Source organism: Sipha flava, unplaced genomic scaffold (genome assembly GCF_003268045.1).
Source record: "Sipha flava isolate LNK unplaced genomic scaffold, YSA_version1 128_pilon_pilon, whole genome shotgun sequence".
NCBI lineage: Eukaryota > Metazoa > Arthropoda > Insecta > Hemiptera > Aphididae > Sipha > Sipha flava.
This window is the reverse complement of record NW_020271754.1, coordinates 700,497-718,067: the sequence shown is the minus strand read 5'-3', so window position 1 is coordinate 718,067 and position 17,571 is coordinate 700,497. Positions and strand designations below refer to the sequence as shown.

At 34.9% G+C, this 17,571-nt stretch overlaps 2 protein-coding genes across 2 annotated transcripts; both read right to left on the bottom strand.

The window, feature by feature from the left end:
* Positions 1-4,591: 4,591 nt before the first annotated feature.
* On the bottom strand, positions 4,592-5,514 carry LOC112694392. The gene is made up of 2 exons (XM_025569842.1): positions 5,292-5,514; positions 4,592-5,040 (listed from the first exon to the last, which is right to left on the bottom strand). The coding sequence occupies exons 1-2, from the start codon at positions 5,512-5,514 to the stop codon at positions 4,592-4,594; spliced, it is 672 nt and encodes a 223-aa protein (XP_025425627.1).
* A 220-nt stretch (positions 5,515-5,734) lies between these two features.
* LOC112694391 (craniofacial development protein 2-like) lies at positions 5,735-6,271 on the bottom strand. Its single transcript, XM_025569841.1, has one exon. The coding sequence runs from the start codon at positions 6,269-6,271 to the stop codon at positions 5,735-5,737; it is 537 nt and encodes a 178-aa protein (XP_025425626.1).
* Between the last annotated feature and the right edge of the window lie 11,300 nt (positions 6,272-17,571).

Sequence of the window (17,571 nt, the reverse complement as noted above, 5' to 3'; positions counted from 1 at the left end):
GGGGGGAGTGGTTGATTATTGAAGTAAAGTGTTGGGCATACATGGTGACGAAGTGCAAAAGTACCGTGGATGGATTTGGTTTCATTCATTTTTACGCCCCATGTTTTGTACCACGATTCAAGGGAGAAGAGATGATCTTGTATGTAGGAGGAGGCTAGAACGGGATCTGGGCTGGTTGCTAGTATGGCTTTGTCGTCAGCAAAATCACCGAATAGGGTATGGGATGAGGTAGGCTGGTCAGAGATGTAGAGATTGAAGAGTAGGGGAGCAATTACTGCGCCTTGTGGTACGCCTGCTTTTATTTCAGTAGGAGAGGAGAAGGAAGAACCTACACGTACGGAGAAGAACCGATCTTCGAGGTAGGATTTGAGGATCAGATATTAGTGGCTAGGAAGGATAAGTTTTAATTTATAAAGGAGGCCTGAGTGCCAGACTCTATCAAAAGCTTGGGAGACGTCAAGGAAAGCACCAGTGCAGTATAATTTTTCCTCCAGGTCAAATGAAATTTTGTCAACCAGGCGATGAATTTGATGGATCGTTGAGTGACTGTTGCGAAAACCGAATTGAGAGTCTGGTAGTATTTTAGCTTCATCAACTATTGGGATTATTCGTTTGAGAAGGAGTTTTTCAAATAGTTTGGAGAGAGTTGGTAGGAGACTTATAGGCCTATATGAGGAAGGACAGTCAGGGGGTTTTTTTGGTTTTGGTATGAGTATTATAATAGAATATTTCCATAATATAGGAAAGTATGATAAACGAAGCATAGCATTATAAATTTGTGTTAGAAAAATTATGGTTTTTCTAGGAAGGTGTTCGACCACTTCCATTGAAATTAAGTCAAAACCAGGAGATATTTTTGGTGAGTTTTTCTTAAGATTAAATTCAACTTCACTAGGGTAAAAAGCTCTAGGAGGAGGATACATTGGAAGAGGAAAGTTAAGAAAGCTTTCAACTTCTTGGATTTTGGTTAGAGAGATAATATTGTGGTGTGGTTGAAATGTGTTTGATAGGTGGTTGGCAAATATGTTGGCTTGAGATTGTTCAGACAATGCTCAGCTACCATCAGCATTACGTAGGGTAGGGGGAGGATTGTGAATTCGTAGTAGTTTCCTAATGGCTTTCCATAGGGAGCCAGTGAGAGAAGAAATATAGTTTGCGTAAAACTCCGATTTAAGGTTAGCTAGGAGACGTTTCAACTTTTGAATAAGTGATTCTTGTTGTAATGGGATTTGTCAATAGGGTATCGAGTTCTTTGCCAAATAACCCGAGCGCGACGTTTTTGTGAGATGAGAGTTCGCATGTAGGAGGGGAGATGAAGGGGAGGCTTAACGTGCAAGGGCACAGGATTGACTGAGTCCCACGCAGAGGTTTGGATATAAGTTGTGAGTAGGTTTACTGCGTCATCGATATCAGAGGGAGTCTTTAGGCGGAGTTTAAGGCAGGTTTTTTCAGATAGGATTGTACTAAATTTGTCCCAGTCGATTGAAAATTGTGATAGAGCTGAGGGGTTGACTTTAGCTTGGGGAAGACAGTCAAGTGAAAGCATAACTGGCGAATGGTCTGAGCAAGGGTCAATGAGATTTAATATTTGAGTGTGGAGATTTCTTGGAATCTTAGTGACGAAAATATCCAGGAGGTCTGGCATTTTTCGACGGGAGTTAGGCCATTATGTGTAATTTGGAGGTGCAATGACAGTAGAGTTATCATGAGTAGAGTTATCAATATCAGAGATATTACGCATGATTGGATATCGTCGGATATGAAGTTTGGGAGTGGTATGTATTTAAGTGAAGATTTTATATATATTGCTGTTCCTGCATGTGCAATGTTGTCTGGGTGGTTTGCACGGTAGGAATCGTAACTAGGGTGATTGACATATGAGTTGGAGGTGAAGTGGGTTTCAGATATAAGGACAATGTCATTTCTTTTTTCTTGGAGGGTAAGGAGAAGTTCATTAGTGTGATTCTTTAATCCGTTAGCATTCTAGCATTCCATAAAAGGGTGAGGAGAGAGTTAAAAGTGTAGGAGTTAAGCATTTTGTTTAGTATCAAAGAGCTTGGGGATGACAGAGGTGAGGAGAGTAATTAGAGGATTGATAACAGATTTTAATTCATCTAGAAACTTAGAGAAAACATCAATATTAGTTTTGGGGGAATGGTTTTCGCAAAATTGATTATGAGAGGTGTCATTACCTGTTACATTGGCATAGGATTTGGGGCGCGTGTTTGATTGAAGATTGGAAGATGGTGAGCTGGTTGATGGAGCAGAGCATTGAAGAGGCTCCTTTAGATGAGGTTTCTGAGTGAGTTTGGTTGAGGTGAGTGGGTGACGGCGGCGGTTTTGGAGCTTCTTGTGAACAGTGCAGCCTTTGTAGTTGGCTGGGTGACTGCCGGAGCACAACGCGCAGGTGGCGGGAGTGTCAGGCGTTTTTTCGCATACTGAATTTGGGTGGCCCTCACCACATTTAACCCAGGGGGGGGGTAGGAGCAGTAAGCTCTTGTGTGTCCGTAAGATTGGCAGTTAAGGAATTGTGGAATATCACGGCGTTTGTGAGGTTCCTCGACTTTGACTAATGTGTGCAGGATTGACTTGACGTTGAAGATGTCTTTATTGGAGGGATCAGGCTCGAGATCAACGAAGAACATGGGCAGAGCCATTTTTGTTTGGTGATGTTTTATATTTGTGACTTGCCTAGTTGAGAACCCAATTTCCTCAATTGCTAAGGAGATATCTGCAGTTGGGGTAGAGGGGTGAAGATTTCTTATGACCACTCTGTAAGATTTCTCTGATTGAATCTGATAGGTATGGAATGATGCTTTGTAAAAAAGGATAATAGTAACTTAAATTTAATCTTCTTGAATGATTACCAAGTTCTTCAGTTCCAAGTTATACCGCGTCATCAGTTTTGTTAATAATTTCATGATGGATGAATACATGATTATTAGATATACTCGTATATATAGGTATAATAATATGGATGTATAATTATGCCAAATTATATCTAGGTATTAAAATAATTGATATATTTTACAAAATAAAAGATATTGGGAGGGGGAAGAATAATCCGTTAAAACTACTTTTTTTGAATCCATATTTAAAAGAAAAAGTTAGACCAGATAAAGTATGAAAACTATTAATAATAATACATTTTAGCTATAAACTTATTCATTTTAAATGTATGCATATTTTCAGGAAGCAATTATAGCAAAACTAGAAGTATCTATTGTAGATGAAAAATAAATTATGTATTATTATTAATAAATTAATTAGAATATTCAATTTTTACTATATTACAAAAATATTGCGATATTTGTAATATTACTCAGAATCTAAAACAATAATAATTCGTTTTATTAATAAATAATATGATTCAAGTAACTAAAAATGATTTCGAAAAATAATTTTGTGTAAATCGACTTCACATTGAAAATATTTTAAAAATCAATCAGACTCAATAATATTTATTTGTATTTAACCAAATTAGTTTTAACAAGTACTATGGTAGTGCGGTCCAAGTAGTACTGAGAAGTATTGAGAAAAACTGTAATAAGTATTTTATTAAGAATGGAATAATTTATTTTCCCCAAAGGTTGCTGTTCAAACGACCACTTATAGTATTATTACAAATGCACAAAACTTTTTAACGATCTTTTTTAAATTTGCTGGTTTTATAGTTATTTGTTTTCTATATATATATATTTATATATATGTAATTTTAAATAGTTTGATTTGAAAAATAAACTTTTAAATATAAGTTAAAATATATATATATATTTTAAGGACTATAAAAATAAAATTGTTAACAGTGTATTATTCAGTATACTTTTTACAATCCATTCGTAACTACCGAGATAATTACTAACAAAACTAAAGGTTATATGACACAACAAAAAGCATAGTTACGGTAGATTACAATGATTCTGAAATCAATGATTTATTATCATATTATATGCTACTATATAATATACATTGATAAATTGCATCTTATTTTTAAATACTTAACAGCATTAAAAATGTGAAAATTCGGAATGCTATTTATAGTAAGAAATCCAATGCAAAAATTCAACAATTTTAAAATTTAAATATTGTTATTTTATAATATTTTAACACGTTTTAATAAACATTTACCATTCATTTCTTATATTTATTTAATATTTTCAGTTATATATCAGAAAATTACTACAACTTGTATTCGAATAAAAATGACACTACACATTAATGTTTAAATTCACTTCGCTAAATGACTCTACACAATAACTATTATAGACTTTACAAAATCAATTTATTAACGTGTCAAAGATGATTGATACACAATCCGTCTAAATTATTGTATACGAGTATAATAACATCTTAGTCTGATTTATATTTCATGAGAAAAAATTTTTTTTTTGATTTCGGCCTTTAAGACCGTATTGCTAAATACAAATCTTACCATCTGTCTCTGTCATCTGCAGCTTCTCTCCATATTATTCCCGGTCCTATCGTTTTTATATCCTTTTTCACACAGTCTTCCCACCTAAACTTGGGTCTCCCTAAAGGTCTTTTCCCAATAGCCTCTTCTTCTATTTCTTGCCTTATTAGAGATCGTTACTTACGCAAGCATTCCCCTCCCCACCCACATGAGTCTTCTTTTTGTGATCTCTTTAACTATATCAGATCTTTGAAACTGCATTTGGAGTTCATAATTATGCAATTTTCTCCATTCATTCGTTTCACTATCAAAGACTGCTCCATATATTTTTCTTAAAACTTTCCTCTCAAATACCCCTTGTCTTTTTTCTTCAGATTTTTTTAATGCCCACGTCTCAGAACCGTACGGGAATATCGGTCGCAATAATATCGTATACATTCTTATTTTTAAATTTTTAGAGATGGTCCTAGATTTTAGTACTTTTTTTAATCCGCAGTATCCCTTATTAGCTAATTGTATTCTCGACGACACCTCTGTCTTAAGTTCATTATCTTGAGTGATAATCGATCCCAGATATTTAAATTGTGAAACTCTCCTAAATGTATATCCTTCTAACTCAATATGTTGTTCTAGTCAATAATTTCTGTTATTTCGGCTGACAATTAAGTATTCCGTCTTATCGTCGTTAAAGGTTAATACAAGTTTTTCCGCGGTCCTTACAAGTTTTTTTTCCCCAGATTTTTATCGTCTCGATATTATCTCTTAAAAGAGCGATATCGTACGCGTATGCTAAGAGTCCAATTGTTATCTGTCCCAGCTCAATTCCATCTGAAACATTCATTTTTCGTATTATTTTTTCCAATACCAGATTAAACAATACTGGGGATAGTGCATTTTTTGTTTGTCATCACTTTCTCTTTATTAGTAGGATCGTTGAGCAATTGATTTTTGACTTCTTTCCTTCTACTAAATGCTTCTTTGCAGGAGTTGTTGAACCACGGTTTCCTTGTTCTCTTTTGTTTGCCTATTACTGTGTCTGTTACTGTTTTTATAGCATCCTTAACCACATTCCATTTAGTGTAAATTGTCTCTTCTTGAATCATGTTTAAACTATTCATTTTTTCAAGTAATTTCTGCTTAAAAATTCTACATATATTGGTATTCTTTAACTTATTCACATCATGTCTTTCCACTAATGTTCCTTTTCTAGATATCAGTTTCTTGAGTTTTACCTTTAATTTTCCTTTAACTAGATAGTAGTCTGAATCACAATCAGCTCCTCTGACTGTTTGAACATTTTATATACAATTTTTGAACCTAGTATTAATCAAGGACATAGTCTATCTGATTGACATATCTACCATTTGGTGCTTTCCATGTACCCTTATAGATGTCTTTATGTGGGAACATTGTGCTTTTCACAACAAGTCCTCCACCTCTTGCAAAGTCTATGCGCCTGAGTCCGTTCTCACTGGTTACATCGTGAAGACAATTGTTACCAATAGTTGACCTAAATATGTTCTCCTCTCCTAACTTGGCATTAAAATCTCCTAGGACTATCCTAATTCTACTTCGTGGGATTTCATTAAACGTGTATTCCAAGTGATCATAAAATTCGTCCTTCTTCTCTTGTGTTTTTTCTTCCGTGGGTGCATGCCCATTCACGAATGTAATTTCGAAATATTGCGCTTCTATTGTTAATACTGATATCTTTGGGTTAATGTTTTTGAATTCTCTTACTGGAGGTACTAAGTTTTTATGTACTGCGAAGCCCGTGCAAAATTGACGATGCTTATTACATTCGCTGTAGAATATCGTTATGTTTTGTATATCTAGAGTTCCTTTATCATTCCATCTCATCTCTTGTAAAGCTACCAACTCTTGTCAATATCTCTTTGTTTCCTCAATTAAGCATTGTACTGTTCCAGGTTTAAAAAGTGTCCAAACGTTCCATGTTCCAAAACATAATCTATTTTTCCATTTTCCAGTCTTGTTTTTCAAAGCTCCACGATTCCGAAGCAAACAAATTTGCTATTAGGTCCTGAACAATATTGTTTTCTAAGACAGAGTTATTATCCCTGCGCTAAACCCCCAAACTGGAGGACCAAACCACTCCAACCAGTTAAGGTCAGAGAAGGGAGAACTGCACCAACTCATTAAAGTCAGTACAGTTCAGAGCTCGAGGCCCCGGGTTCGCAAAGCCCGTCGCACTAGATAGTGCTCCTCTGGGATATCATGAGAAAAATACTCATAGTTATAGAAGTAATAGTAAATAGTAATAAATTATCAATAATTTATTTATTGGCATATTTTAAACGTATTCAAATTTGTAAGTACGTATGTTATTAATTTTAGTCAATGTATAAATTTTAATTTAACAAAACTCAATATTGCATTCGAAGTTAATCCACACATCAAAGAAAAATATCCTCCAAATTCAAAACGATTCAGCAGCCAGTTATGCTGCAGAAAGTCAGTGGCTTTACAAATTTCGATACACCTTATATGTTAATGGAAATATTCAAATGTGTTTGAATTTATTTATTAAAAGATAATGGCATGCTATAAAAAAAAAAAAAAATCAAAAGCAAAAAACAATCTAAAAGTCTTTTTTGTCACAAAATATATTATAATAAATAGTAAATCCTTTCCAGACATCTTGTACGAATACAACTATTGTTGATTTTAAAATCCGAACGTTTACCGTAAAGTTTGTTTAAAACGAGAATCATAAACTTACGAATCCATTAAAAGGAAACACGAAATGACTTCATTACTTCTGGGAAATGCAACTTAATCTTACATGAAAGGTTGATTGTTAAACTTATAAAAAACAAGAGAAATAAAATAATTTCCTTGACGAGTCTTCTGAACAAAGCCAAATAAAATATCGTAAAAACCCGTTTAAAATGACAAATCATCCATTTATGTTGAATTCGTTATTAATTTCTTATTTGTTACAAAATAATCTTTACAGTAATTTATTATGCGTTTATGCCGCAATAGTTGTTAAGTTTTTATACTCGGAAGGCCGTAAACTAAAGTTTCAACGTAATTAAAAAAATCAATTACCTAAGTAAAATGTAATTCTTACGTATTTAATGAATTTCTTTAATTATTATGCATAAAAACAATATATATAAGTATAGAATTATATACTTGAATTTTATATTTTTTTATACATTTTTAATAAAATGAATGTTATAAAAAAACTGTTGACATAATTAGAATAGATTTTGTTCTTTTTCATTTCATTAATTATGTTAGTTGTATTGTCAATCGAATGGAAGTATTGAAATTGAATTAAAATCCATAATTAGAAAAATTATGTTGAAATTCAATTAAAAATTATTGTCAGTTTGAAAAAAACTTGAAACAGATTTTCAAATGTCATATAATATAACATTAAAAATGGTTTTTTAAAAGACATAAAATAATAATATTCAAATTGTTCACCATGTATACCGTGTACAATAATACAATTGCAATGGAATATAATAAACCGAATTGCTAAAAATTGTTTAAGAAACAAAACTGTGGTATGAACAAATTAATTGTTAGCCATGTAGTATATTTAGTAAATATATACGTAATTTCACAACGATTATTAAGTTTCTGAATTTATTTTCATACCAGAAAGTTATAAAAACTAATTATGTTTTAGAACTTCTGTACATTTTTTATTCGATTTTTTATAACAGTCCGGTTAGATGCATGAAAATTGTTTTTAAACGTCTAAGCGTTAAATAATTTTTCAATGAAACATTATTATTTCAAAATTATACACCGTATGTATGTTTACATCAATTTGTCTCTAATTTAATTATACTCGTAGAATGTTATTGAAATCTAAACATTTCACGTATTATATATTATTTTCTAAACCCATAATTGTAAACAAGTTTTGTGTTCGAAAGTTGTTCGGTAACTACTGCTTTAAAAAATTAATTAAAAAACATTTGAATTGTATTTTATTTTCCAAAAACAAATGCAATCGCGTATAGCTCAATGTAACACAATAATAATAATAATAATAACAATGAAAAATTTTTGATACATAAAGACGAGCAGAGGCGTATTTATGGGGAGAGGGCTAAGGTGCCTCAACCCCCCCCTCCGAATTTTCAGAAAATAATCATAGACCAATGATCAAATACTCTTCTCGAGAACTTTTTTCTTACGAACTCTTTTCTTTTTTCTTCTTCTCGTATAATTAACAAACAATCATACTTATTGAGTTTTGACCTAATAACAGTATTTAACCGAGTTAAAAATATCAAATTAGTTGTTAATAATTACAAAAATTACACCCTCAAAAATTTTACGCCCGGGGATGAATGCCCGTCTTCCATCCCATAGTCCCGCCGCTGGTTGCACGCAGAAAACGTTTCCAACATCGACACCGCGTTCCGTGTCATGGACGGTAAAGAAAAACCTTTTATCTAAAAAGTAGATCATAGGTTTTTCTTGTAGACAGTTATAATCGACGATCAATATTCCGTGCTGGTCGTTCGGATATTTTCATCGTTTACTCTATCGTTTACTATGCTGTTGTTCGAGTTCCGTGTCGATCAAAAACGTTTCATGTTTTCGGAATAGCTAACGTTTTGACGTCAACAGATCCGTTGCACGGATTTTGCTCCCCTCCCTCCTGAAAAATCATCCTGAACCACTACTCTTCGTCGAGCGCGGGATTCGCGCGTTGTCGTAGGTCGGCGATGACCCGTTTTTCACACGGCCACAAGAAGAACACGTCTCGCTGGTTCCGTCCTAACAACACCGGTCGCGTCGACCGGCTAAAAACTTGCGCACGCGTGCAGAACACTCACCGGAAGACTCGTTAGCGTCCCCGACAAAATTTGAGGACAAAACGCTTTTTGGACCTTCTCCGTTTCACTACTACATTTTTTTTTTTTTTTTTTTTTATTTTTTGGTTATTTTCCAAACCGTGTCTACGTTATTACGTGTTATAAAATGATAAATTTGTGAATTGCCGTTTAGTTATAGTGTAATACCCTGTATTTTGTGGTCTAGATATGTGATTTACTCGCGCATCGAGGTTTAGGGTTCACGTACGAAGCATAATCCCATTTGCAACAGTATCGAGGTTCGTACGGAAACTAGGTTAGGCTTAGACTATAATTCCCCTTGGAGCGAAGCCCCATCCCCCACGAAAGTGTCACGCACAGACGAGCAAAGCCTTAACGTTTTTAAAATTTATTGTTCCGATTTTTCAAATAAAAAATAAACGCACACAATTTTCGTTACGGTTAGAGATCAAAACCTTCTGCATCGGGTTAATAGTCATTAACCATTGGACTACGAGCTTAATTTTATTTGCACTAGATAAAATAAGATAGAGTTTTCAGGGCAATAGAACATTTATGCAGCGGTAGTGAACGAACGGAACAGATCCGGCCTTTTTACCGACGAAAAGTTTGACGCATTTTTTTCGGGCTTTAATTTTTTTCTAATATATATTTTTTTTTTTCCAAGAAGGCGATTCACGTTTTTTTATTCACTGTTGCAACGTGAACTTTTCAAAACCCGAACGATTCGTTTTTTCCGGCTGCTCCGGGACCGTTTGCGGGTTCATCGATAACCGTCACATCCGTACGTTTCGAAGAGCAGCATTGGAAAAATGCCGTTTCCGAGGTACGAGTGAACCGAGACTTTCGCGTTTAGGCGCGCGCGTCGATTTTCAACGGCGTTACGGGGTTTCCCGTCGGCCGTCGCGTGCAGAACCGGGTCGGGGAGACGGCTAACCCATAGGTTCCCAAAGTGTGCGCCGCGATGTATGTATAAGGGCGCCGCGCCGTCATGAAATAATATCGGGTCTAACATTTTTCTTATGATTAGTCATGCTATGACTTGGAGAAGGGCGCCCTGAAAAAACCTTGGATCAATAAGGGCGCCTCGAGTCGAAAAAGTTTGGGAAGCACTGGGCTAACCGGTTCTCGCGAACACGTCGACCGACTGCGAACGGTCCGCGCATCGAAATCGGACAACGGTCCGGACCGACGGACACCGCCGTACGAGCTCGTTTTTAAACCGATCTCGTCCGACGGCGCATCGGACTCCGGTGCTCCGGGGACTTTCACGTGACAACGTGACGCGAACGCATCCGGCGAAACGCGAAAGTTTCGGGTTTTCGCGTCGGTCCGTGCGCAGCGAAATCGAACGAATTTCGAAACACACGTGAAAACGTTGCACGCGGGGTTGCAAAGCGTTCGAAACCGTATGCGAACACGGTGGCGTGGTTTGGTGGTGGGGGGGGGGGTGTAGACTATGGCGAACGCCCCACTATAAGAAATTTTAAATAGTCGGCGATTATTTGTCCGAAGATCAAATGCTGAAATCGGTAAACAGTACATTTTTATTTACTGTTTCGTACTCAGAAATCGGACAATGTTCTCTTTTAAACACACGTTCACGGTTTATCAAAAGTTGGCAAACACTGGCTCCTCCCCGGTTCATGACAAACGTTATCACGCGAACCTTATAAACTTTATTTTTGGTATGTTATACATTTCTATACGTGTGATCTTTATAAAACAGTTTTCGTGATACTATATAAATTTAGCTTATAATCTATTAAAAAAAAAAACCCCGTTAAAATCGTTCTTATTCACCCCAAACTACGGCACGTTATATTTGAGATACAGTTTTATGTTTTTATAAATAATTTCTGTAAAATATTAAATATACAAATAATAAAATTATAAGTATTTATTTAATTAGATTTATATTATTATTCCATTAAACCTATTGATAGGTAACTTATAGCCTATAGGATAAGTAAATAAATTAATGTTTTACTTTCTTTAATGTTATAATTTAATTGGGTAAATTGAAACGTTTCATGTTCTTCGTTTTTCACCGTGACATCATTATTCATTACTAATCCTTACATGTTTTATTCTCAAAAATATTTTATTGATTGTCTATGGTCCATAAATATTAAATATTTAAATATATAGATAACCATAATTTTTAAATATTATGAAGTCGGCAAATTTATCCAGTTGCCCTACCCTTTAAAAAGTTGGAATGACGCCCCCGTACGATTATTTTTAAACTATCCATTTTTTTTACCAGGTATTCGATGTTCACACTCGGTTAATAGGTTGTTAGTTGACTGTCGTGTCGTAACGGCAGGAAAGATCCTGTTTGGAATTATTTTATGCAAATCAAAACCAAACGGCACCCAGTAGCAATAGACCAAAAGAAACCAAAAGAACTCGAGCTGAATGCATCAAATGTGATTTTACGAAATTTAGTATTTCTTATACAAAACTGTTTGAAATCTAATCTGTTGTATGGTGTGATTGAACACAATAAATAGTTATAAAAACAATACCTTTCACCTGTAAAGTACTCTGGCTAAAAATCTAAGAGCGATAATCTCATTTAGGGAAAATATTTAAAAAAAAAACCGATTTAAACAATGTTTAAAATTAACGAATAATATAACAATTAAAAACTGTTTAAAACACAAAAATCGTTGTTTTAAACAAATAAAACATATTTTATGTTTTTTTTTTTTTTTATTGCAACCCTGGTTGTACGAGCGGTTTCGGGTGAATAAACGTAATGTATGCACATAGTTCATATTAAACGTTTTTTAATATCATAGATAATGATAATACGAAATTTTGATTATATAATTTACGAGCAATCCGCGGATTAATCGAACCGACGAAAACCGTGTACGAGCTTGTTTTTAAATTGATCTCGTCCGATAATTATAGAGTATCTCGCGGACGCTTAAATATCACTTGTACGTTTGTACATGCATATTTTTGCGCGCGTTTGTATTTCGAACGAGTGGTACAAAATTATATACCGCGTTTATACCACCTATGCTATACGATAAGTGATCGTTAAACAAAATATTACGCGATAACAATGACGTTAAAATCAAGGCAGATTAATCGCACGCGTTAGATTTAAAATGTTTGAATGCATTGTCATTTTAAGATAGGTTTGTTAACCGATAATGCGACGGTATTATAAAAGATAATTTATTACATAATATTGTATGATAAACCGTATTTATATCTTTTAAATTTCCCAACACGACGTTAAATAAAAAAATACATTATATATGCGTATTTAAATAGGTATTTACATTTATACGTATACATTAACATTACGGACGGTGACAATGTTTTGGGATACAAAACGATTTATATTAGGTACAAGGCAGGGGCGTACTTACATGTTTTCCGCGTGAAGGCTTATGGGATATTGCCGCTCTAGTTAACTTAAATAATGTACTGAGCTATCATTCAATAAATGCACTCGTATTAGGAGTTAAAAAAAAAGTAAGTACATTTTTTTTCGCAAATTGTTAAATAATTGATAACCGAATACATTATTCAAATTTGCCACTGTAGGCACATACCCGTATTGGCTGCATATAAATACGTTACTGGGTACAGTTAGTAGTAGTTAATTAACACGTACTGCAGTTTATTATGACCTTTAAAAGAATTTTTTGACTTAATGTCGTATATCTAACGGTATTTTTTGTTGTTTTTTTTTTTTTTTTTTTGTAGTGTAAAGTGCAGCTTAGACTATAGATTTTTCTTCACATGGTTAACATAAAAATAGTTTTTATTAAAAACAGAACATAAAATTTATCACATTGAATTAATTTAACATATACGTTTATAGGTTTTACGTTTTTAATAATAATTTATGGAATTCACGACCATATATTTCAAACATTCCGCTTATATATTATACTTACATGTACACTTGTATATTAAATATGGTTCATTAATTAAATCAGGTTAATTGTAAATAAATGTAAATAAATTTAAAGAAAAAAAAATTACAAGTGAAATGTATAGAGTTGGTAACACGCCAACGTACTTGGTTTATATTAAAATCATTTACTTAAAAATGAATCCGTATATTATTTACGGTAAAAGTACCGAGAAACTCGCGTATACTGTATCATAAATTGTTCAGCGTGTATCAAAACGTGTATAAATAAAACGACTACGTGGGTAGCATAGATTTAGGACACATTATACTCTGGATACCATAACGTTAGTTTTGATTAGCCGCTTTTTCGCTGCAAATGTTTTTTTTTTTTTTTTTATACGATCAGTTAACACCAAACAATTTATCCCTCCACCCTTCTTCTCTCTACGTAGAGTGACCCGTGAGCAAACGGAAGTGATGAAATCTATGCTTTATGCATGGAAGTTTAAATAAACATATGCATATGTATAACTGTTTGACTAAACAACCTTGCCTTAGATATTTATCTATTTTTATGATAACCATGTCGAATTGTACTTTCAACTCATAAATGCGAACTTAAAATGGACTAGTCGTGTTTTCAAAGAAATATTTTCGATTACATCAACTAAATTCATATTTTACAGAAGTAAAAATATGAATTTTAATGTACCCGTGTCTCGTGTATTCTTATTTCAAACCAGGGCGAGTTCAATAATTAAACTGTAGCTAATAAAAAAGTCCTTAAAAATGTAAAGGAAATAAACAAGTACAACGTGGTGAACACCGCGGTATCATTATTTTCCGCAAAAAACACGTAAAGCACACCGAAATGTAAAAACAATACTTTATTACAATCCGCATGCAATTTGAATAATAAATAAAATCAACATTTTAACTGTAATTTATTCGTTTTAAAATGTCATTACATTTACCAATGTATAGAGAGCGTAGCAAATATTTTCTCACGTTGTTAACCTCACCGAACAAATTACACTTACTGTTAGTATACCTCTTTAAAGTATTGTTAACATAATGTTTACCTGAACCCGAATTGAAATTTACAATTTTTACATTGAATGACGTTATAAATTGTTGAAATAAATGTTTTTGCCGTTGCACACTATACGAGTATTTGTACAAAATAATTTACGTACGTGTTCAGCGAATAAGATCCAGCGTGACAACTGTACTTATGATTACCGGTTTTACAACTATAAGTCAATCAAAATTCTAAACTCAACATTTGATTCGAACTACGTTTTTAATTGTTTGTCAGAGCATTATTGCTTAGCAATTATTTTTCTTGGTAATAACACAAAAAGATCAATACGTGATTCGAGTTTTTTTTTTTTTTTACGATTGTAATGTTTTAACAACTTGAACGACATTTATAAATATTTTTTTTTTATGCAACAATAAAAATGTGAAGGTGAAGTGCAATTTCAATAAATTAAGAAATTTAATTCGAATGAATTGAAGAAAAATCCAATTCGAAATGTTTGAAGAACAACATAGTTGTTGAAAATTTAAAAGCTTTTTATGTTTAACTTTATAAGTGGATAATATTTTATTCGGTATTTTTTTAAGTTCTAATAATAAATAATTATATTACTTCCATTCGTCAAAGGGCAACTAATTTATGTACTAGGTGCAGACGAGGAATATCTGGCAGGTACTTATATTAAACATTTCATGTCATTTTTTTGATCATGCTTGTAATACGAGTAGTAATCAAATAAAATTATGTTAATAAAAATAAATGTACCGTGAACTCGTAACGTTATTATTATTTGACAACGTTATTATTATTTGACAATTTTTCTTTGAAATCGACTTCGTTATAAAATGTAATTTTTATTTATTCGAAAAATTGATGAAATCAAGTGAGTGGTTTACTGCGTCGGTTAGGTTTAGATTTGATGGAAGCTAAAAATGTATTTATTTCCCGATGGTATTTTTTATTTCTTTGTTTTTCCTGGGAACACATTTTATTACATATCTAGACATAACAAAACTTATGTATATATATTTATTATCTCATTAGATCGAAAATTGCACCAAGATGATACTTCATAATGAGATCATAATTTCTTATCATTTTTTTTTCTAACATTTCAATAGTTTTTATCAACAATAACGAAAAATTAAGAACAACTGTGAGTGATATTAAATCATTCAATAAATTCGTTAATTTTTTTTAAACAGTTCTCAATACCTTTAGATTAATTTTACTTTGTAATACATGAATAACCAATACCTAAAACTCATTTCACTGGATACTAGGAAATCGAAATATTTAGCATTGTAATTTTTTCAACAAGTGAAGCTGTGGATATATTTTTTACGTGGACCTTGATTAAATTTGACTTTTGAATTTTTAATGTAGTTTTTGTTAAAAATGTACGTTTTGTGTTTCATTTCAACGCGTATGATCTGAAGCTAATATACAACATTATTTTATTTCGTGTTTGATTTGAACTGAAACTATAAAATGCTGTATAAGATGTCCAATATAAACATATACACTTCTCCACGATCTTCAGAACTCAGACATTCGGAATCGTTTTATGAACACGACGGTTTACCGTCGTTAAAATAATTCGATCCATAGTTCTTTTGATAATCGAATATAAATCGAGAAAAGACAAATCTAGGGCTTCTGAATCCTGATTCGATCACCTATCGGTAACCTAAATTTCGATTACTCAACAATTTACGTTTTCGGAGCTGATGCGAGTACAAAAAACGTAACGTTGAAAATGTACTCGTGTGACTGCGTGTACAAATCGAACGAACGCGGTGCGTAACGCGCATATGGTTGTAGTACGTACGCTTATTGCGGTCGGCCGAGAATCGGTATTACAATGGGATACGAGCATGTGCGCGAGAGGGGATCGTGTACATGCCTGTGAATTACTGTACAATTACACGGGCTCAACTTGTATTGTAATCGTAACTGACCTAGGTTATACCAATTATATTCGTATACGTACGTAACTGATTACGCCGGTGATGGTGAATCTGAAAGCTCATAACCCCGTTACCTGGATACGTAAGATATTTACGGACGCGTAAAATGTAACGCAATTTTTCGCAGCAGTGACGGAGTTAGTACTGCACCGTTGGCGCCACGACTTTCGCGTGTACCTGTCAACGCGTGATGAAGTTTTGGACAAATCCGAAAGTCGCGCGATCGCGTATCGTAAACATTTCAATATCCGCGGACGCGGGGTACGCGGGCGCCAAATAATAATTCCATGTTGCGTAGGTACGCGTTATCGGCGTGTAACACAAACGGTGCACACGAGCGTCAGGGACGTATTTAGGGGGGGGGGGGGGCGACACATTTTTTCGGAATTAAAGGGCGGGCAGCATTTTTTTGTGACCCTAATCCATCGTCTATTTTCATCCGTCAATCGAACAATTTTACCGTCTCAAGATTTTGCAAAGTGACCTATGGCGATTTTTATTTTCATGATAACATCATCGAAAGTTGATCGCGTGGAATTCATAGATAATAAATATTACCTTTCGTGAAAATCGTATAAAACATGCGTAGGGACGGGCAATAAAACTGTACCCGGGTCGTCAAAACTCTAAATACGTTTCCGACGGGCGTGTAAGATAATGGCACTTAATAATTACAACAACATCAACAACAACAACAACAATAATAATAATAACAATGGGCGTAATTGTCGCACTACATTTTGCGGTATACACGGACGCGCGTTATGCGCGCCGGTGACATACGCACATTTTGCAGTAAAAATGATACGTGCGTCGAAACGATGTTTGAAAAGTAAAAAAAACGTTACCGTAACAATGGTTCGTACCGAACGGTTGGCGTGATGGGGAGGGGGGTGGGACAGGCCGCGGCTGAGGGGTGAGCAGCTGCAGTCGGGTAATGCACGGGCGCGCGCGAGCACTGCGTCTGCCGCCGCGGCGCTTTCGCCCGCGTGTGTGACGTCACGGTCGGACGAGGTTTCTGAAAAGGCGGCGAGTGGACGCACAGACGTGCGGCGCGCGTCGGCCGAGCGTTACGTAAGGTCAACATTTGGTCTATTGGCATAGGTCCGGGGCGGCGGGCGGTGACGGTTGGCACTACTTGCGTAACGCACGCACGGGGCACCGTGCGTCGCAGTCTGCCGAACATTTTTTCGGTCTCTTCGCCGCCGCGGCGGAAGACTTTGCTCACGCGCGCGCACACCACCGTCGTATCGCCATGGAGACGGGTCACTAACCTGTCTGCCGCCGCTTCCCCCACCCCCCGCACACGCCGGTCGCCGTCCGTCCCCCCCAGACCGCCGCCGTCGTTCGCATGCTCGCGCGCCCGCGCCGCGTGCGTGCGCGCGTGCATGCGTGTGCGTCGAGTGTTCGCGGTACGTGGAAACGATCGCGAT